At 43.6% G+C, this 23676-nt stretch overlaps 1 protein-coding gene across 2 annotated transcripts in view; it reads right to left on the bottom strand.

The window, feature by feature from the left end:
* Nucleotides 1-1324: 1324 nt before the first annotated feature.
* LOC121680656 (olfactomedin-like protein 2A) overlaps nt 1325-23676 on the bottom strand; it is a 45681-nt gene continuing 23329 nt past the window's right edge. The window contains exons 7-10 of one of the 2 annotated variants that reach the window (XR_006021767.1): nt 23644-23676; nt 21331-22900; nt 18120-18123; nt 1325-1336 (exon numbers count right to left, since the gene is read on the bottom strand). The exon at nt 23644-23676 is cut by the window's right edge and continues 153 nt beyond it. Coding sequence is in view for 1 of the 2 variants with exons in the window: in XM_042060127.1 (XP_041916061.1) it covers nt 22287-22900; nt 23644-23676 (647 nt within the window). In the remaining variant the exon portion in view is untranslated. Of the gene's footprint in view, nt 1337-18119; nt 18124-21233; nt 22901-23643 lie in introns of those variants that run through there. The other variant, XM_042060127.1, reaches the window with a different exon arrangement.

The raw sequence follows: 23676 nt of genomic DNA, 5'->3' as shown, positions 1-23676 counted from the left end.
TAAAAATGAAGATGTCATGCGGACGACAAATTGTTTACCCCTAATTAACAACAGATCAGTCTGCTGCAGTGGTGTGGTGTCACAGCCGGTGCAGCAGGAATGTGCATTGCGCTGAGCTACACACAACAGGCCACATCTATGTGGAGTCAACTCCACTCCTCCTGCTCGTCGCTGGAAACTGTCTCTAATTTATTCGCTGTTCATGCTGACAGCTCGGCTTAGGCTCGGAGGCGCTGCCTCTGCGCTATCAACACCTGAATCCAATATTTTCTTTGGCTCACCACTGAGAGTGATTAGAGGTTGCCAGAAACACTTTGGCAAGAGGTTAGCGTGAACACCGAGTCATGGCATGTTCCTGCTCTTGAGCAGCTTCAACTTTATCTCCAGGATGAAGTCATATGGAGCGACTTGGTCACTCGCATGCCATAACTTGTCATATCAGTCTGCTCCTTTATCACACATCAAGTTTGATAACTTTACAATTAGGACCACTTTTTTACATTGTCATGAATTTATATAACATTATTAATTGAATTATACAACTGAACGATAGGCCAAGTTTTAACAACCTAAGATATTTGTCACCTTCGCAGACTGAAACCTTTACTTAACCTTTAAATCTGAACTTTTTGTCAGTTATAGTTTTATCTTCAAGTGTTTCTGGTTCCTTTGGACAAAAACAAAAAGTCAATCTATTCAAGTTAGCCGCATTCCACTGAAAACCTGCCACTGAAACAAATTCAGATATTGCATGCACTCTTTTTGGTACTTGTCCCATTCTGCAACAAAATAGTCATTCAAATCCTTGAGAATTTGAGCAATTTTGGCATTGTATCAGCACTTTGCCAATTGTTAACTTTATAAAGAGTATGCTAATGTGTGTTATTTTTTGAAAATTAAGTTTGGCATTTGTTTGGCTGATAATGCATCCTAATCTGTGGTTGTAATGCAGACAACATCCCACAGCCAGAAAAATTACTTTCCAAAAAAAGACAATGCTTCCCACTGTGACTGGGATTGCCTGTGAGTGGGTTGAGGGTATTTCTGCGTGAAATCCCTTTTGCGGTATGGTTTGCCAGAATAGATAACTGTTTCTCTTCTCTGACATTTAGGAGTCTTGAGAGTTCAGATGGCTGAAGTCCTGTGATGTTTACTAGCTTTAACCAACTTTAGGCTGCATAAATGTCGCAGATGAGATAGATGCCAGGGACCGTTTAGAAATGATTATATATTATATGTACTGTAGGATGAGCCACAAGGGGGACCCCTCATTGGCACAATAAACTAACCTGAGAGAAAGATGCTCGTAAATCAATTGATGGAATAATCCCAAACTCTCAGCACATGATGGTATTACAGTTTAAAGCTGCAGTTACACTTAATTTAGTGCTATTAGACAGCTAGCCACATTTGTCTTTCTTTAAATTGAAGGACAACAGACTGCCTGTTACACTGACCTAGAGGAATGTAGGGGATTCACAGCAGTCCCCCCATTCCTCCCACTGAAGTGTGGCCAGCTTCGTCATGTTTTTACTGAATGGAGAGTCAGAGGTTAGCCCAGAGGCTCGGCCCTGTGCTCCGCGTCTCCTCCTGCGTCCAAGGAGAGTCGAGGAGGAGACCTGAGCGCACGCACAAGGAGGGGAGAGTGGACGAGAGCATGGCGGTGCTTTCCCACAGCCAGCAAGAAGGCGCACTGGACTAAGTGAATTAAGCAGGCAGGGGAGGCTGTTGTGCCTTTAATTTCCTGAGAGTAAGAAGCTTTTGTGTTTTTCGGAGAGAGAAGCTGACCTTCATGGCTGGAGGGGGCGACTTTCTAAAATAGAACCAGGGCTTTGCGTCTGAGCTCACTTTCTCAATGTCTATGAATAACCCCCACCACGCCCGTGCTGTCTAATATTTGACAAATTGACTTGAACCAAGAGGACTTTTTTTTAAGATGTGGGAAATGTTAAAAGCCATTTTTTGGGCCAGCTGACATGCATGACATAGAAACAGACTGGTCCTGTCAAAAGGACTTATGTGTACAATCTCAAGTGTGGTGACATTTAATGTTTTGGGAGGATGCATTTGTGGTTTATTTGTGGGAGAGCTGTTTTGTTTTTGCACAAAGTTCTCCATGAGACTTCTGCGGAACTATTTGTTATTCTAATAAGACTTGATGGGGAAAATGAGCATCCAGGGACTATGTTGAGAAACCCCCTACGGTCCACTTAGCCCTAACCAAACATTTTTGAACATTCTTGTTGCACAGATTACAACCTCACTTAAATTCAAACCAACCCATTTTGATCTAATTCCGAGGACATTGGCGGAGGATATTTAACTGGAATGTCTGTTGGCTAAAATTTGGTGAAGCCATTTGAATTTGCACAAAATGTCACCTTTCATCACTTTTGTAGTCACTGCAACAGTAGATCACCAAAGGAAGTGGCAGATCAATCATTAGTCACCCACTCAGAATTAGAATGGGAAGTAAGGGAATCCCTATGTGTAATCTGCTAAGGGGCAAATCCTTTAAAAAGGGACAAAATCTTTAAACATCTGTGGGATTAAAGTCTCTCAGGTCATGGGTGAGCAGTTGCCTTGATCAGCTGTTTAACCTAGAGTATCTATGACAAACCAGAGGAAATCCCTTAGTTAGGTCTTACATGAGGGTGAAATGGCTGCCCAGGAGACCCCAAATGCATTCCATATGGGACTAAACCTTCCAAGCAGAAAAGAAAAAAGGCAAAATTGGCCTCCCCTTGGATCCATGACCAAACTGGTCACCTAAGACACCCATCTTTGAAAAACCGGACATGCTGCATAAATGAAACAAACAACAAAAACAAATAAAAGATAGCTGTAGGCCTATTCGTCCCTAGGCCAGAAATTCAAAAACAATAGACAGTAACTTTTGCTCTGGGACAGACCATCAAAAACAGGAACAGGTGAAAATCAAACTCAGTATCTCCTTCAAACTTTCGATGGAGTCATAAAACAGTCCAATTTTCCCTCTTTTACACATCATAGCAGGTCCATCTGTTGTAAATGTATGGGCACTGAGATGTGTGTGTGTGTACTGTAAAGATTTCTCGGCCCCTTGGGCTCTAATTGGTTAGACCACAGACACATACCTCACGTCTGACTTGTTTGGCTCACTGGTCTGGATGATCCCATCACTCCAGGACTCCCATGTTCTCGCGGCGGGGGGCTCTGTCTGCAGTGACAGAATCAACAGACTATGTGTTTATGAGCTGATGAGAAACGCTAGACAGCAACACGTACGCTCTGCTCATCCCCTGCACTTCATTTACACCTTGTGAGTTGCATCCAGCGAGTAGGGTTAAAGGCCTCTTTTCTGAGCCCCACTCTCATCTATAGACAGCAGGCAGACTGTTGGGAAAACAACTCCAGACAGGTCAAAACAATCTGGTGAAAACCTAAATCAGTCAAAACTAATCAAGCGGCTTTCAAGCATGACAGTCTAGTTAAAAGCAACACATTGAGCAAAAAATAAAGCATAGCTACACATACGTGACCCAAGGTTTATCCCTTATCTACCTTGCCTTGCACTACTAGTAGTCCCCATGGTGCCCATTTACTCACTAAGTGTCCAAGAGCACACTGTATGTGCACAATGTAGACACGGATTTGGATTTATTTGGAAAAGAAGTGATTATTGTTGACATAACGGGCTACAGGAGATATATACTCAGTATACCAGTGAGGAAAGGTTAAAAGCTGATTTAGAGTCCTGACTGTAACAGATTGTCTTATTTTATACATATATTATTCTGTCCCGTTGTATGTTAGGCCTTTTTGCAAGGCAATGGGGAGGATCTTTCCAGGATCATCTGGGACGTTGTCTTGGCCAAGTGTAGACTTATGAGCTGTTTCAAGAACTGGCACCCGCTCAAGGTCTCTTCCTGTATCAACCTTTCAGAGTGCTCCGGTCCTGAGCAAAGCACATTTGTGTTAAAAAACACAAAATGATGGAATTTAATATAGTTTAATTACATTTCTCTGTATGTTTAGAGTGAGATCACAGATACTGAGCTCAGAGTCTAGGTTGTTGTGGTAAAGATTTGGGCTACAGGATACAAGTCTAGAAAGTGGGAAGACAAGGAAGAGGTACCAGGAGACAAATTATACAGACACACCCAGAACACACACGCTCACAGGAATGTTTCTATGGCAATGCCCAAACAACTGTGGAACAAAAGATGCAGTGATAGTCTTGAAGACATTCGCCAGAGACTGACCACAACTTGTAGTATCTGTAGGCTGGCCATGGGGCCGTTTATCAAATAATAAATGACTTCTCTTCACCAGTGTGTCGCTATCTGACTACTCCTATTGGTGAGGCATTAGCTTCCATCTGGCTAACACTGCAGTCTAAATATTTCAGTGGCAGCGTCCTTTGGCGATGTAGAGGTCCACAGGCCTCATCACCATATTGAACATAGTTTGGGCGTTATGCTTCCTGGAGGAAGCTAATGGGAGTCAGCTGGTTGGGCCTTTCCCTTTCCACAGCGTTCCTTTCCAAGGTCCCTCATCAGGTCCTGCTGGCTGGGTGCAGAGGCAGGCAGGAGAGCCCCAGGCCTTCCCCTCTGGCCTTTCCTTTTCACTCCCTCCATTTAGATTGAGATTGAGCTCAGCTTCCTCTCCCGCCAGCTCCGCTCCTCCCGGGTTGGGCCTCCTGGCTTCCTGTTTGATTGGCTGACCTTTGAGCTCCTGTCCTCCCTGCCGCGGACTGACAGTCCAATGCTCTGTGATACTGTTGTTGGTGAATAAGAGCAGCAAGGCCGTGATTTTGGATGATTGTGGGAAAACATGTTGCTCCACAGTCTTAAGCGCAACAACGTAGTGATAACACTGAGCTATGACCTCACACAAACTAAATGTGAGTTAAATCCTGTGAAATGGACTGAAAATGGACCATGCAGTACTAAGGGTGGGACCCAATTTTGCAAGTTCAAATCCATTAACATTGACAGCTCATTGTTTGGTTGTGTGTGGGGGTTAGACTGGAACATAAACAGATAGAAACAACTGTTTCCAACACATTTGTCTTGTTAACACTGAAGACGTATTCATACTGACCATGAAGCCATAGAAAATCACTTTACACTCTTCCCTTATTAAGAAATCCCCTAAATCCCCTCTTGCTCCTCACCTGAATCCACAGATGCCATGGTGTTAGGAGCATTAGCAATGGTGAATTAGAAAGTGGTGTCCGGTTCAATGCCATTCTGTGCAGGACCCAGTAGCACATGCCTGGCTATGCCCTGAGTCCATCTATGTTTCGTATCGTTCGCTCCCACCGTTCCCATGGATATCAGGATGCCTGTTGCGCTCTCTCTCTCTCTCTCTGGAGTGGCTCTTTCGTTCTCTGCAGTTGTCCAAGATCTCGCCTATACAGAGCCATAATGGAACCACCCCTTTAATGTACACAATCTGTTCAATAAAAAAGGCATCCATTTGGAAATCCCTCGTTTCGACACGGAGCCGGGTGTTAATCCAGCTCACATTTCTGCACTGAACTGGCAGGGTTCTGCTCCGCGCCTGCCGGAGCTGAGAACCGAGGGTCACTGGTGCTTGGGAGTGAGAACCATTTGGTCTGAATTTAGCAAAGGAGCAGAACTTTTTTTTAAATCATAAAAGCTGTTGTGAATTTGTTTCACCCATAAGCTGACCTTAGTGTTCTCAATTATACACAAATTTGTATGGCAGTCACAACTTCAGGATCCTAGATTACACTCACCCTGTTGTGATGATAGGATGTGTGTTTACTCTTATTTGTGCAAAAGTCTAACATGTCTGTATAGTTTTGTCTAACTTTGTAGAAACACAGATATTTATTTCAATTTCAAATTTGCCAGTGGCGGGGCTTACGTAATGAGATCCAGGCTTGAGAAATAAGGCAAGTGAGTGAGACCCTGGAGTGACATCTGTTTCAGGAGCATGCAGAATCAGTCTGACACTCAACCATTAGCCCCACCACTGCGTTGGGCATTTCAGCATACATGCACCGTGGCCCCTCAGAGCGATCTGATACGCATGTTTTACAGTAGAGATCGGGGGTGAAGGGGGTAGGAAGGGGGTAGGAGAGGTGCTATTACAGTGGGCCCTGCCTGGCACAGGAGGTGGGGGTCATGGGCATAAACTGGTTTAATGAACCATGGCGGCTGGTGGGTTACAGAGCATCCACGTCAGACTGGAATGTGTCTTATGTGACACTGACATGAATAGAGAAACCTGCCTGGAGTCATACTGAGAGCTTTCTCTTGCACAACATGCACCCTTTTCTCCACAAGATGAGTTTCACTGAACAAAAGACAAAGACCTCAAGCTGTGGCCTATTCCTTTATTGTGTTTGAGACAGCCTCACAATACAGTTGGCCTTGTGGCCTCTGTGGATAATGGCAGTAATAACATGTCAAAAGAGTTACAATGGGAGGTATATGACAGAATGCCCATGCATGCTGGCTCCAGTAGGTCAACAACCCTGAAGAGATGAGGTATTGTTGACACAAAATGGCCACCTATTGTTTAAAGAGCTGTTGTGGCTTCACCAGTTCCTCAACTCATGTCACAGTGTTTTATTCTAGCTGTGTGCTGTTCATTTCCTCTCCGTAAATGATTTTTAAGTTATTTTCTTTCGATCAAACTCAATTTCTCAGATTCTCATGTCTAATGACCTCATTCTTTGCCATGGCCTTAACCGTGAGCCTGCTGCCATGTCTTTTCACATTAAGACCTTCCCCGGTCACAGAATAAATACATATTCACCCACAACTTCTGAGTGAAACCGACAGAAGTATCCCCCCATGTACCCCACTTGCAGCTTGAGAACAGCACTCAGCAAAATGGGTTGTGAGAGAACAGAATGTTGGAGCAGGTCCTAGTTGACAACCATGAGGGGAAAATTGATTTTAGGTGTGAAATGGGATTAAAAAGTGCACCTCTATTCAATTTCACTGACAGTATCAAATAAACGATTTTCACTATCGTGCAATAAAAATGGGGAATTTGTCTGGCCAAGAGTTTGCAACGAACCTGTGTGTATGTTGGAGTTTAACAATACACCCTCATCCAGGAAAGTGTACTGAACTGACTGGAATGGCTGTGATTGAAATATTTCACCATTTTTCCTTGTAAGGAAAAGAAGATTAATCCAAATCCAAAAGAGATTAATCAAAAAACAAGGCATCTGTTGTCCTCCCATCGTGAATCTCTTAAACAACGTTTGGACGTGGACTGAGTGCTTGTTGAATCTCCCTCTTTCCCGACGCCCAGTATTTTTAGAATTCAAAGGACGCCACTCAGGCCATGTGTGCACCAGCTTCAGGCGTGGACGGGGCAGTGGAGATATCCTCCACATTCCAGTCATTTCATTGCTGCATCCCGCCCCCCCCCCTCCCCCTTCCTCTCCTCTCCTCCTTCCTACATCCAATCCATCCCACTGTCCTCCACAGATAGCGTCGCCATAGTGAAACACAATATAACATCAGATAAACGCCCTGTCTGCCAGACAGGCCCCCTAATCTCTCAGAGAGGGGATGCCTTACCTGGGTGATTGAACAGGAAGTTGGACCACAAATTTACCATGATATGATCATAACGTACCTTGCAACCACTAATGGCTGTGACTATCCCTACGGTGAATGTACTGTGTGCTTTCCTGTGTGTGTGTGTGTGTGTGTGTGTGTGTTTCTACTTTAGTACTGTAAGTGGAACAGATTTGTTTTTTGGCCTGGCTGCTGAGAGGTTTGCCATCTATACCATCTCCCCATCCCCCCTGCTAAAGCCCAGGTGTCCTGATCTGAGGTCAGTTCAGAAAGCACACACGCTTGCCTCACCAGGTCCTGCAAGCACATATAACTGCTGACCCCAGCACACTCCGGGGGTTCGGCTGTGGACTCGGAGAGGAAGTCGGGCCCTCGCAGGTCTCCTGGTTCCAGCAACAGTAACTACAGTTCACCTCTCTGGAGGACGAGTCTCTGATCTCAGCCTTGGGGCCTCCTTGGACAAGACACAGTTCTGTAAGTGGTGCTGACAGCTGAGGTCCATGTAACCAATACACCTAAATTAAGAGTCTCCAAATGCACAGACACATACATAAAGATTCTAATCCGAAATGTCAGTAGGGGAAATTGCTGCTATTACATTCACAGATACTCTTCTAATTTATATATTTTGCTCATATGATCATCCCAAGGGTACCTGCTTAAGTTGGTAATGTAGAAAGAGGAGAATTTTCAGATTTATGATAGAAGATCCAAGGGTTCCATGATGCTTTTACAAATACCCTGTCTTATGCGTAAACAATGACTGCATTATCCATCACTGTGTTTAACAATCCGTTTTAAAACATCAGGATCATCAGAATAGATGCTGTATAACCTTTGTATTTGTTTAACATTTGTAGTGTCCTCACTGGACAATATTTACATGTTTAGTGTGACAATGTTTTGATTATCTCACTTAGAGATCCATGTGATCTGGTATTGGGGCTGCTGTGTGTTGCATGACTAGCGTGTGGGCAGTATGTGTGCCTCTGTGTCCTCTCCGGCACACCCTCGCTGAGTAGTGATGGAAGCTCTGAGGAAGTCTGTTTATAAACCGTAACAGCCAAATGAAATTAATCACAGCCATCCGTATCTCCTTCAGCCAGCAGGAACTACGGGGAGGAATATGAAAGAAACCTCGGTAGTTAAAAAGCAAAACAAAAAAATGCAGCCATGGTACACTTTTCATCACTTTTTGAATTTTCCAGTGACTAAAATCAACAAAAAGAAAACGGCAAAGAGACCAGTCATTTCTCTTTGTAACGTCTCCAGTGACCCACGCAATACAGTAGCGCCTCCGAGACCACATGGCAAACAAACAGAACCGTAATGGGGATCACCTGGAGAGGAAATGCCTGTCTTTGGTAATCTGCCTTGAAACCCAGCCTCCCTGACGCGCTGCAAGCCCTCTTTTAACAGCTTGGTCCAGGCAGCTCATCAGGGAAGCGTGAGGTGGATTTGGCCGCTGGGTAGCCTGCACTGGCTGGACACGTTCTCAGCGATGATGTGACGACAAATTCATGCGAGAGGATGCGGTCGTCCTAGACAGGAAGTTCAGGAATAACATTAAAGTGATATGGGTAATGTCCCGGTTGCCATGAAATCCATTTGGACAGCACATGTTGCGGGCAGACTGCTCGAAGGGCTTTGAGTTGAAGCAGGGCACTACAGAAAAATCAGCAGGCCATTCCTACCTATTAGGACTCATTACCTTTTAACCACCACAGTACTAAAATAAGTTATGTGGTTTCAACCAAAGAAAATTGTATTGTTTTTTGTGGTTGCTGTATATTTTCCAAGTGATACTAGCCTTTTTTTTTGAAATGTACAAAAAGCTTTCACTCTGTATTGAATTAAATTAGGCTACAATGTTTAGAGTATTTTAGAACTCCACAAGCAGTGCACAAATAATCTGGATGCAGAGAAGTTACTTGTTGGATTGCACTTGCTGGATGACCACCAATGTTTCTAGGTATTTCCGTTTCTTCTTTTGGCCTCACTTTTGCTAACTCTCTCGGACATGTACTCTCGCCAGTAATGCAGAGAGCACTGACAATCTGTGAGTTGTGAGTTATTCGAGTCATCCCATCACAGGATGTGTAAAGCCATGGGTGTTCCCCCAGTGAATAATCCCAGATCTGGCCTCAGTAAGCGGGGTCAGTGTGCATTCATTATGAGGGACAGTGTGGGTCAGGCTGGAGATGAATGGCAAACAACAGGTGGCCATCTATGCTGGGGTGCGAATATTGTGTTTGGGGGTATGTGTGAATGAAAAGGAATGTGAGTGGACATGTGTGAGGGTAACCGTAATCATTCACACTTTCATGTGTGAGGGTGAACATTGCTGTATTATTGAGTAATTGTGTATGTATGTACTGTATGTATGTATGTGTGTGTGTGTGTGGATGTATGTATGTACAGTATGTCTGTATGTGTGTGTGGATGGATGGACTGTGTGTGTATGTATCACATGGGCAAGCCTCCTGTATTTCCTTGTATTTAACATGACATACTGAATCCCCCAGGAATCCCAGCTGCAGAGACATTAGCTGATGGTGGATATGTGAGACTCTTTGGGATTGCCGATACAGACAGCCGCACGGGTAATGCCCCCTCCTCCACCTCCCCCTGCAAAAAAATAGTGGGGGAGCACTTCCTGAATAAAATACAAGACAAGACAGGGACACAGGAGTGCATGTGTGTAAGTCTGTCCTGTGCACAGCTTGAGAAAATGATGTCATCCTTGCACAGCCTGAATAGATTTGGGGAGATCTGGTGTAGGGATGCACACTAAAAGACTGGTTTGTACAAATATATGTAAGCTAAGGCCTTCTTAATAGATTTGGCCATATAGCCATGATGTGACATACTGATCCTAATGATTAAGATCTTTACGGTAGTAGTTGCATTTGCATGGTATTTTGTGAATGAGATTTTATTTGAAAGAAATCAGGTTGTATTTCTTGATACGTGTCTCTGTCTCTTCCTGCATTTCTGGAGGATTTGGGGCCGTTTGACTGGCAAGGTTCTCATTGTGGAACGTCCTGTTATGCTTCCCCTTTCCCATTCGCAACTGTCCTCGTTATTTGTGGTTTTCTGAGTTTTTGTTTTGATTGCGCCGGCGAGGATGGATCCCATGTGGAATGACTTTCCATTAAAAGGGGACTGGAAGGGGAATGGCATACCTTTCAGATGGAATGTTAGGATATTGTGTGCAACCTCCGGCATATATGTTGTTACATTACATTACATTACATTACATTTGGCTGACGCTTTTTTAACCAAAGCGACTAACAACATGGTAATGTTGTACCTTAAAGCTGCAGTTGGCAAGATTTTTTTGATCATATTCACTGAAACAGACACTATTCTCCGACAGAACAACATAAATCAGCCGGTTTTAGAAAAAAACCTGCACTTCTACCTCCGCCTGTTATTTGTTTTGCAAAAATCCACAGCTCCCGGTTCTTCTGGTCCAATCAGAGCAGGGCTGTGTGGGATCTGACTGTCAATCACAGTCTGCACTGTGAGCACAAACTTGATGAGAGGGTTCTCGGTGGTAGTGGGGGAGGGGCATGAGAGTTGTAAACATTCAACATTTTGGCTAAGTCCCCTCAATCTGTCAGATCTGCCAAATGCAGCGTTAAGTATCAACCTTCTCACACAGTTCAGCACAACCTGCTCTGATGACCATTAACTTTCATTGTTTTACCTTGAAGTGGGATTTTACCAATGGCATGTTGCCATGGTATTGTGCTGAAACAGAGTTAGTGCCACAGATTGAGCCAGAAAGGAGTTTAAGAAAAAGGAATTTACTCATAAATTAGTCCTCAATCACTATATCATAACTGTCAGTTTAAAGTCCTGGCAATGCCTTTCTTCTAAAATTTCAGCTGTTGGATCAAAGTATTTACAGCTAACAAGCGGCATATGGTCTATATTATTCATACAGCATATCCTTTTCTTTTGAACATATCAGACATGAAGTGTATTATTTATTAAATGAAGTGTATCATTTCAGCGTCAGGTATGAAATATTCCCCTGCGAGAGGGATGTGTATGTTCACAGGCCAGTCTGATTTTCAGGTCGTCTCAAAGTCTGATAGGCTTTGATAGGCAGTTTTACAGGCTTTTAAAATCGCTCTGGACCGTGATGAAGGAATGCAATTGCACAAATACCACAAAACACCCTTAAATGTTTCTCTTTCCTTGCCAGCTCACAAAAGCATGAAACACATCTGTCACATAGTACGCAAGAGTGGCTAAGCTGTGACAGCGGGGAATGGTCATTTCTTGGCGAGACAGACAGTGGAAACACCACAAGGCAGAGTGACGCAGGTTAACACGCAGGAAAAAGGCCTCAGCCTGCTGTCCGCCGTCCGCCAGCAACGTCGGGAAGTGGCTCTCATTGGCTTCCGTGAGAGGTCAGAGGTCAGGATGGGCTCATCTCCCTGCAGGGCCAGCTATGGAAACACATTGGCACGGCATGGGACCTGGCTAATTCAGCTCAGCCCAATACACACCACCGCGACTGCCTCTCTCTCTCTCTCTCTCTCTCCTGCGTGTGTTTATAAAAGACTCCATGTTGATCTTTTAATTTGCCTGTTTTCTTTTTCTGCATGTGAGCCTTGGGTGGCTGAAGCTGCCTTGTCTGCCTTGGCGCGGCCACTAAGACTGAGGTTCTCTGACTCAGCTGGAGATGATGCTCTGTCATGTATTTATGGGGAGAGTGGGAACCCCCGAGCCGAGTCAGACAGCAGTCCTGCCAGTGATGAGAGGATTTGGACCCGGCCGGGCTAAGGGACCCCGTGCTAGGAACGCCGTCTAGCTTCAGAACCAACAAATCAAACTTCAAAAGGTCATCAAAGTTGTTTAAAGACGCAAATCAAACCATGGCTTCTCTCTGTTACGAAACCCACTCACTTTATAGTTCTGGCTTTCTTTGTATTTACTCCTCTGACTTCGTGACAGGGTAATTTCACCCACTGTCTCTTTTTCCAGCGCAATACCACATCCTAATAGGAAATTAAGACAACTCCTCATTTAAAAGCTCTCGTTATTAAAAACAGACAAAGGCAGTTAAACTGAGGATGAGTGAGAATAAGATGTTGTTGATAAAGGCTCCATTTTCCCGTGCCAGTCTGAGAACAGAGCTGCACTCAGGCGACAGATTTGGCCGTGCCATACCCACTTGGCACCCCGTCTTGCCCAACACTCAAAGCGGTGCCATCGGATCATAGCTGCTGACGCACCCTGACCGGGCAGCTGGCACCATTACCGTGTTTTGTACCGCTATTTACAGGCCATGGCCCCTGTCACCAGGGAAACCAGTTGGTGTCCTGTCAACACCCATCATCTCTTTCAGTGACATTTGTTTTTTTTGTTCTTTACATGGCCATGATTTCATGTCCGCTGTAGCTGTATTTGCTGTCTGATTTACAGCCGTGGCGGCACGTCTATAGAGCTTTTGTTGTGTGTGTCAATGGCTGGATACTGTATGGGGTCACGCTTTTGTGTGCAAGCGAGCCTGGCACACTGACAAATCTCTCGTTTCTGATATCCAAACTGCAATGCGCTGCTGGCAAACATGCACTGATCTGGATTGTGGGAGTTGGTGCGGAGGGTATTGTTCCTAAGGGAATGATGGGGTTCGCAAACTCTATAGCAGGACAAAAGCCTGCTAATCACTCAGGATGTGTTTAAAAAGAGGGAGAAGACTGCAACAAAAATAAAAAGAGGACTATGTTTGTTAGGCTTGATATAAGGAACATGTAGAAATTGACCGTAATTCAATTTCCTTGATAAAAAAAATGAGCATGCACAGTCGGGCCCATACTCAGCGGTCTAAAACAAGAGAAGTGTGGTGTGTGGCAGCCTCTTGTCTGGGATTCTGCCCTCACGAGTACAGTGTAGGAGTCCAGTGCATTCCGGATCCGTCAGTCCTAATTCTGCCTGGCTCAGGCATCCACAGTAAGTCTCTTTGTTGGTAAATGCTAAACACTCACTTGTTCAATAATGCCCTTTAGTCTTGGATTCAGAACAGTCTAGACATCAGGAAAAAGAAAGAACCACCCCCCCCCACACACACACACACACACACACACACTTGCAGCAAGACATTGTTCAGTGTGTGCCAACTCTCCTTCAGTCTCTATCAGTATCACAATCAGCTGGAGGAATCTTATCTGTTTGAGTCAGTTCTGAGGTACTCAGAGGAAAATGAGTTGCTGAAGCCCTTAGTTATTGTGGAGTACATACAGTAGAGTGGAGCCCAACTACATCATGATCTGGAACACTGAGGTGAATCAGTGTGAGGGCCTCCAGGTATTATGGCCTTCTCAGTCTTTCAATAGCCAAACAATGCATTCTAGTGGCATACATTGCACCACTGTCAAAATGCATTTGTAACCAGGAAATTATGATATATACCAGCCCTTTATCCCAACAGGACACAATCATTGATAGACATGCTCTGTTATGACACTGGTTAAAATGAAACCAAACAAACAACCCATCTGACAACCCAAGATAGAAATCCTATTTCCCATCAAGTCTGGCTCCTGCTGGCCGTTGGTATGGTAATGATTTACCACCACACCTCCTCATGTCCATGAAGAGCCCACATTCATGGTGGTTGTTGTGAAGAGCCCACATTCATGGTGGTTGTTGTGAAAAGCCCACATTCATGGTGGTTGTTCTCACCTCCTTCGTCTGGTCTGGTCTGTTCTGATGCAGCTTTTATTTACCAGTAAGAAGAGCTGCCATTAAATGGTGCGTTATATAGAGACACTAAAGGGGCAGTATAACGCCATGTAGTGTTAATTATGGCTGTGGAAAATGCTTGGGCAATAAAGCCTAACTCCAGTTCACAGCGTGGAATCAGGGTCTCGTAAAGCACATTTGGTGTTGAACAGGCTGATAAGAGTTCTTGGTAGTGTTGGCGATTTCCAGGACTAATTTGAGCATGGACTTGTTTTCTGCTGCAGTTCTGAAAGAAAATATTTTGATACTCACAAGAGCCTGTAAGAGAAGACAAGGATCTGGTTTGTGTGTGTGTGTATGTTTCTGTTAAATATCGGAGGATTAGCAAATCAAAGGCAATCTTTTCTATTTTAGTGTTTGCCGTTTCAGGAAGTGTATTTTGCAATGTCAGATGTCTCCAAACTGAAAACTGATTCATTCTAAAGCCACTGAGTCATGTGCAACTAGTCATGTGCATAAAAATCTGTAACAGCCCCACAACTAAATAGACTTTTGAACGTCCAGGTTTTCTCTAAGGACCACCACTCCCAGGCGAGTTTTTTAGTTTTTCCATAGTGTCAATACTGTTTATAGCTTTTCATTCCTTTATAAATTTAATATGTTAGTTCAGAGAGTATATATAATGCCACATGACATCACTGTCATTCCAGTTCCCAAATGAATGTAGCATGCATGTTATGTGTCCATGCTGTAGCCTACGATGTCTGCTTCTGATTGGGGTAACATTTGTTTTTAAATTAAACTGATATACTTTGGTATACATCTAATGCTGTTGCTGACATGCCCTTTTGGATTGCGATGCTGATTATTATTGTTTAATGCAGCTTGTTTGTGTTACAGCCATGGCACAGATAATCATTATAAAAAATATTAGGACCACAGAACCATTGGGATTTTACAATCCTGAATGAAACAGGATTATCTTTTCCGACTTGTGGCACCTCTTTTGAAAACACCATCATCACGAGGGATCATTGCCAGCCGTAGCCCACACCGAAGCACCTTTGCGGGATGCCATAATTAGGCAGCCCTGGCAGCTCGTAAACGGGCCCCCTCGCAGTACCCAGGGTGGAGCGGGTTCTGGCCGAGCACTGCAGACCTGGCAACTTCACGGCAGGTCCCTGCAGAGCCAGCAGCTCAGTATGGAAGCAATCACAGCGATTCCGGCCTGTGTTAAGGCCCTCCCCGGCTCTATAAGTCCCCAGAGCTCCGTTAGCGAGCAGGTTGGAATGGAGGATGCAGGTGAGAGGCCAGGGGGCATTCTGATGAGGAAGGGAGGGATGCTTGTAAAAGAGTCTCCTCTTCCTCCGCGTTCAATATGTGTGAGACACATTAAAAGCCGGAGATCTGAATTCGAGCGGAAGATTTGCATTATAAACATCTCCGAGCACGTTGTACTAGTGAGTCTTTAACAGAGAGTTTTTACACCAGACGTGTGTAATGTGTTATTCTCACCTCTCTCCGTGTCAAGGTGTAAAGGAGGTTTCAAAGGCAGGGGTATTACTTCAAGGTGCAACTGTGGATTAGTAGAACAAAATATAGGAAGCTGGTGTGTAGCCATCAAATTCTGAGTAATAAAATATTAATAGGGCAGTTAGTCATTTTAAAGGTATGCTGTAGTATCTGCTTGGAGATTAATCCAATGTCGTAGGCCTCAGGTCTTAGATAATAAAACCTGTAAGTGGTGAAGAGGCCTATACCATTAATCATCTGGCGGAACCATTGTGAATGTTCTGTGATAACATTTATGGCACAGTATTGGCTGCCTTTAATCAGCTTAATGCAAGGGGAATCCTCCAAGGATTCGCTGCACTATTACAAACTGATTGATTGAGGAAGCAGCAACAGTATGGTCTCAATAAACGCAAGAGCGCAACGGTAGGCGCCTCTCACTGATCTGAGGCAATAAAGTTAATGCCTCTGTCACCAATCCCAGACAATCACCCACCACATTCGACGGCGCGTCGGCCCTCGTTAGCTTGGCGCCTGTCATTGTGTTTGCCACAGAAGGTGAGGTCATTCACAGTGCCGGCATAGCAGTTAGCAGCTTTTACATTCGACAATGAGAGTGCAGCCAATGACAGTGCGAATGGTTTCAATATAACACTGTAAGCTGCTCCAGTCTGTTTTGGTTAGGGGTAAACGGTGCTCCCAAGTGTGATGCCTGGAGTTCACGATGGATGTGTGCCACGCTGATGACCCAACAACATCACACATTCTTGCTCATGTTGTTACAAGCAAACGTGGGGGAGGAGAAAAGGTCTAAAGCAGTCTCCCTCCCCCTGTCACTCTTCCCTTCACCTAATGCATCTGTCTCATCCCTCATCTCCGTCTGACTCTGTGGTTATTTATTGGTCAGTCTGTCTATCACCGTCTCGTCATCTGTCTACACCTCGTTTCTGTCCCTCAGTCGGCCAGTGATGTTACGCTATGATGTCATGGTCCTGGGACGGCTCCAAGGACACAAGCCTCGTAGTGTGGTAGTAATCAGGACCTGCCCTCTGTTCTGCCTCCCTGGAGTAAATGGACTTTCTCAGCGAGAGAGGCATGTCTTCATCTCCTAAAACAACCGCTCTCCCCCACGTCTGCAGTACTGGTCATTCACTCCAAAACATGTCCCTTATTATGAAACAGTTTGGTCTTCTCCAGTTTATGAGGCAATGTGTGTTCTGCTACACAAACAGAGGATTTTAGGTTGGGCAGTGCTGTATGTGTATGTAGGAAACTGTATGCTGTGCATACAGTACATGGATAGAGTTCACCAGTTGGGACTTTTTGGGATTGGGAAGTGGAGTGCAACCCAATCCATGTTTTGTAAATACAAAGAAACCTTATACAGTAGGCCCCACAGAAAAGGTAGCCTACTATCTTGTCATTTCCTGCCTGTTTGAAGTTTTCTAGCATCTCTGGTGATGACCACTCAAGGACCACTTAAAGCGTACAACTTGAGGCAAAAAGCAGATACCAAATACCTGATGTCTGAGCCAGAGTACCAAAAAAACAACCTCCACTGGTTTCATCACCTTCATGTGTAAACATCATCTGACAATAACCTGCCTGTACTTTTGCATGGTGCATGCAAGTGTCTACCATCATCAAAATTCTAATGACCACAATTACCACACAGCCAGCAATGGAAAATGTAACATGATTGGACCACAATGCGTGTTTGGTCAGTTTATGAGCACCACAACGACCTCATAACAAATTTAGCAAGACTGCTTGTGTTCAATGCGCTAGTTTAAACACTTGTTTCAGGTCATTTGAGAGGTGGAATTAATGGAACTCCAAAAACCCGCTGAGGGAGTGGCTCCTAGGGGACCCGTGTGGGCGGCACCAGCGCCATTCACCCCCCTCCCCCCAGTCCAGCATCATTGTGCTTCGGGCCTCTGATCGCCCCGTGGCCAATGGCATTTCCCGTCCCATGAGTGGGCCTTTTGAATTTTTTTTTTTTTTTATAAGGCCATGGAAAAAGCCTCGCTCGCTACCTCGCTTTTGGAAAGCAAGTGGTCTCTCAGCCGAGCCAGTGGAGAGGGTTTTGTCTTGGCACGATAAAAAGATTGGCCCACTTTGCACACGCCTCAGAGACTCATGAGTGGCTTGTATTAGTCATCAACAGCCCACAGCAAACATGTTTTCCTTTACATGCCTTGCACTGCTGGATAGAGTTGTTTAATAACATGTTAATAAATAAACATTTTTGGCCATTGTTTTTGTGAACTTTTGTGCACTTGGTTGAGGCTAATTGCTTCTCAATACAAGATAACCTCTGCTTTTGATGCATTTGAATAGTGGCCTCCAAACTTGCCTTTGTTTGACTTCTGACAATTGATTGACAGTTTAAATCCAATTGAACTGAACATGATTGATTATGCCTTCAGACTGCAGAGGTTTTGATGAAGCCTCCTCAGAATGAAGATGTAGCCCCATGCACCATTACCACTAGCTAAAAGGGCAGGTCACCTGATGTTGCCATGGTGCCAGAGAGTCCCAGTGAAGGCGGCAGCTTAAAAACACTCTGCTACACAATCATGGCATTGACATCCACTGAATAGGCCATTGAATTCAAAATTAGTTTAACAAGGCAGTTCACAGACTCACACTTGCTCCTGTAGGCATTACCAGGTTGTTGCTGTGTGATGTCTCATGTTTTTCCCTCCAATTGAGACAAAATTACTGAAGTTTTTAGTGCCTTTTCAAAATGTGTCTGCGTGAGGCAAAGAGGGAACTCCAGCCGGGAATTTTAATTCACACCACTTTTATTTAAGGATGTTTTCCCAGCCAAGTTCCTATCGGGAAAAGGATGGACTGGGAAGATATTTCTGTCACTATGAGAAACAATTTTCCTGGTCTCTGCCAGTGTAGTATATCTTAGCTAGCAGTTATTTCCTTTCTCAGGTTTAAATGAAAAAAGTGATTTGTATTAATCATATGAGATGCCAACTATGGTCCAAAACTATGCAACTATGGTCCAAGCGATTGACTGTGCACAGTGTAGTTACACACATGACTTCAGGCATGTTCTCTCTTTAGCCATGTGAGCTCCATGGTGACACTGGCAAACATCACAAGAGCACTCTGTGGGTACGTTAGCAGCCTCCACTCACTCACTCAGTCCAATCCTAAAATGAATTCTAGCAGCACAGAGATGAATTAGAGAACGCTCCAGTATCATCCACACCCATTCATATTTATTATCATTCATCTAAACAGTTATGAAAGGGGAGAATAACTAAGTGAACTGGTGTGCAGCCTAAGAAACATGCTTTCCTTCCTGTGCACTGTATCTCTATATTAACCAGATCAGTTTTAGCTTACAGCTTAAGCACATAGCTCAAATGTCCTGTGTGAAGGGAGTTTATTGAAATAGTGTCTCCTTAGTAACCACATTTTAAATCTGTAAGTTAAGACATGTAATCTTTTTTGTCTTGTCAGTGGGTGTAAATCAGTGGATTCACCATACATCCTTGCACACCAGGTACCTCTATTCTATTGTGCACAAGATTTTTGTTCAGTAAAGATTGCTCCACTGTGCATGTGAGACGATCATTGTTTTTTGCTGGGCTCTGACCTTAGCTCTGTTCACAATGCTATGACTTTCTCAGGGCCCAGAACTACTGAGACACACTGTTCCCCTACAGTCCCTGCAGCGTTGGACTATGACACATCACACCTGCCCTTTGTTATCAACAGCAAATCACATTAGACTGTTACATATCAAGTAAGTGTAAGAATCAATTCTTTATGATCCATGGTATAATTTAAAGCCACTTTTATTATTGTATTGTTTTAATGTTGTATAATGCACTGTTACATGTAAGGGAGTGTGCCTGGATTGATTTAATTGGCCAAATTCCTGATCCCGATCCAGCGAAAATCACAATAAATGTAAAAGCATTTTATGGAGATGTTTGCCACATCAGAGCCCAGTCAGAGAGGAAGGCAGCTCACAGAAACAGCACACTGGAGAGAGTCACTCAGCCCAATTAGTCAGCTTTAATGGAAGCAGGAAGAGTATGATTAAAAAGAACATTACACACAACTTAACCATTTCAGATATTTCCCTCAAGAGAAATATAACAAAACAATATTTTATACCATTATTTTGAGCAAATCTATTGTCAGTGCCAAACTTTAAATGACTAATCTCAGTGGCCCGTTCATCCTTTTAAACTGTTTTTAAACCTATACAAATTAGTCCGATTTACTGGCTGGATTACTTTAATTCTGCGTTCTATAAAAGCAGTTTAACCCTTAAAGGAGTACCGTCACACCGGTGTGACGGGAATGTTGAGAAATGAATGTTCTAAAGAATATCTGGGTTCATTGAATTCAACGTAGAATTTTAGAACCTTCAATTGTTGCGGAACTTAGAACGTTCAAAAACCTACACCTTTAAGCGTTAATGCATTTTACATGGCATAATTGTGCTGCCCTGTGCTGCCATTTTGTCTCTCTGCATAGGAGACAGGGGTGTGCTGCTCTAGCTCTGGCGTGGAGGGTGCTCAGGGTGTGTCCTGTACTGAGAGCAGACACTGGGTGCTCAGGGTGTGTCCTGTACTGAGAGCAGACACTGGCATGAAAGCAATCCAATTAGGAGAGCTGAGACGGCCAGTTTTGCAGCTTTCACTCCAAGTCTGCTCCACGGTGCTCGGACTGTTTAACTCAGTGGATGGACCGTGAACTGTCCTCTGATGTGGCGATGTGCTAGAGGAGTCACCAAACACTCGGAGTCTAGAGGAGGTACAGTAGATAGAGATACCAACAGCACCAACAGTTCAAAAAGTTCAAGATGTAAGGTGTAAAGGCTTATGATCCATTATTGTTAATGAAAGAATTTACATATAGGTGATTTGATTCAATTCTGAGGTTGTCCACAAAACAGATTGAACTGTGACTTTTAAGTCTACAATGTCAGAGTCAACACACACTTGAACTCAGATATGTGCATACTTTTATCTGCATACTTTCATGCTATCCCCACATGCTATGTTTCACATATGGCATGCAGTCCTCTCAGCAACTGAGCTCTCTGACTTCATAACTGTGGAGATCTGCTGTCGCTGTTACCATTTCTGTTTCAGCAGTTCCCGTCTTCCTGACGTAATCTGACCAGATTAGAATTGGCGTACTTCAACTAATTCAGGTTTGTTCAACAGTCTTCGAAGAGCATTCGTGATTGTGATTAATTTTGAACAACATTACCATGGCAGTGCATAGGGCAGTTGTTATTCTACAGTTAAGAAAACACATGCAAGGTTTGTAATATTCCAAGTATGTGCTTCTACAAACAGCGGCAGAACATTTCTCTGTAGGAAAATCTGTCTTTTCGGGGTGTTTGTACTGCTGCATTCATCAAGTGAACTTTTAAAGTAATCTAGATCTGACCTGGCTCAAAAAGCACCACACGACCCATCACTCTGAATTTAATTTTTTATTTAGTTCATTGTAGAAACATGTTTGGAGGATTGAAACAAATGAACACATTGAAAACAAAATGCCTTGAGGAAGTCACATGTAATTGAGCAAAACTGACCCAGATGTCTACTTTGCACATGTGCACCTTTAATGTTATTTACAGTGGAACGGTCTAAATTCCAACACTTACTCTCCAACGGGACTTTACTTTTATCAGTTCAGCTTTAAATTACTTTTTCTTCTTCCTGTGGAAAACTCTATCAAAGAGGTTACTGTGAACAGTGGGTTACACCTAAGCATCTGGCAATTTTAAAAAGTACATGATTAAAATATTTACAGATTGCCAAAGTCTTACATAGTTTTACAGAGTAGCACTCTAATTTCAAAAAAAGTTTTATCACATAACCTTAGAAAAGTTAGTTGAAAAAAGAACATTCAAATTCAGACTCATAAGCATATATAGTCTAATCAATGATTGCAGTCCACCAAACTCCAGAGTGATATCTCTGACTGAATAGTATAATTTAATATACACAGTGTGTACATCTATGTGTGTAAATAAACATGTATGTCCCTGGATTTGTAAAAATAAATGACCAAAAAATAACAGAAAATAATCTCAGTCCTGACTGTACCTTATAGCGGATTTTCAGAGAGTTCTCATGTAAGTCCCTTTGTCATTGGCTAATGAACAACCAGTCTGAGTCTGACGTCTTTGTGAGCTCCATCGTGATTTGCTGAAGTGTGACTATCACTTCCACCCATAATAATAACACACATAAGCGATCAGCTGTCTACAGCTGATATAAACATATAGCTGATACAGTCTACAAAAAAAAGTTTAGCTGATGATTTTGTTGCTGTCTTTGAACATGGCCCGAACATGAAGATACCTTATTAACAGCAGTAAGAGCAACAACGAAAACAAAGAACAGCGCATTACAAAAAAAAAACAACTAATTCGAATAGCATAAAAGAAAGAAAGTGCTTGTTCAGTTGGATGGAGTTTTGAGGGAAAAGGTTGCAGAGGCATAATAATTGGTCCATTTTTTTTTAAGACTTTGAATGCTCCACAAAATTGATGGAGTAGGTGACCTGGTGTCCGTTGTCCCACGCATACAGCACCTTCTCCTTGGGGTTATAGTCAATCTGTGTGGTGAAGGCGTGCTCATTGATGAAGGGCAGATGGGGAGCTCTCTGCGTGCCTGTGTGTGTGTCGTAAGCGTACGACAGCTCGCCCTCTCGCTGGTTGTACACGTCGACAGCATAAAGCACGCCGCAAGCAATGAAGCAGTTCCCGTAGGACTTCCGCCTTAGCCCCGTCTTCCAGGTGGTCTCCTTCTTGATGGACAGGTCCGTGGGGTCCAGCTTGCTGACCACGATGACTTCCTGCTGGCCGTAGTCATAGTCTACTGCCGGGTAGATGACCCAGAGGCCACTTTCGTCCACGGCAAAGTCGATGTCCGAGTGGCCTCTCCACTTCCAGGGCGTGGTGTCCTCGTAGACGACGTCGTGCAGGAGGGTCCAGGCAGCCACGTATCGCATCTTCAGGTCGTACTTGATGATGTTCTTTGTGAAGGCCCGATTGTAGTAGAAGGCACCGTTGTAGACAACATGGCCTGTTCCAATCCAGTTGTAAGGCAGTTTGTAGAGGTTGGTCCAGCGTCCTTTGTAGAAAGAGAGAGAGTGAATGAGGGAGAAGGAGAGGGAGAGAAAGAACAATTGGCGGTCATTTAAAAAAAAAAGAAAATAGGGTTCAACTTGAGCTCATGGCTTTCCACACTGTTTCCTTAAAACACATGTAACATCTGCCTTGACAGGTATTTAAAGCCAACATGACTTATAAAAACTGAACCAGGCGTTTTCCTTCAGATATAATTGTACTGACATATTCCATCTACCACCACTGGGCACATGCAACATTGTGCAGCAGGAAGTAGCCAAATATCCGCTTCAGTATAGGCCTTGAGGGACAAAGCCAGAGTGACCTTTATTTAGACTATTATTGTGTGGCCATTGTGGACACTTTTGTTACAATGTTTGGTTATTGTTGTCATGTAGTCAGGGAAAATCTGTGTAACAACAAGTATATTTATACTTCAATAGTTTTAAAGATCATTTAAGACAAATCATATCCTTCATATGATGTCAGGAGCTCATTTCTGTCATGAGCAATACAACTTTATCTTGGCCTTCAAAAAGTTCTGTTATGCAAGACATTGCAATTATGCAATTTCACTATTCTTCAAACTAATGGCAGTGTTTTAGAGAACATTTGTCATTTGACATTTGAATGTTTTGGAAATCACCTGCAAAATGAATTATGTCTATTCTTAGCATAATAATGGGACAGGTGGCTCTTTTAAAAACATTAAGTTCAACATTTAAAAAGAGCGAGTAAAAGTCTCACCTTGTTTAAAATTCTCCAGATTGCGGAATTCAA

This window comes from Alosa sapidissima, chromosome 13 (assembly GCF_018492685.1).
Source record: "Alosa sapidissima isolate fAloSap1 chromosome 13, fAloSap1.pri, whole genome shotgun sequence".
NCBI lineage: Eukaryota > Metazoa > Chordata > Actinopteri > Clupeiformes > Clupeidae > Alosa > Alosa sapidissima.
This window is presented reverse-complemented; position numbering and strand designations above follow the sequence as displayed.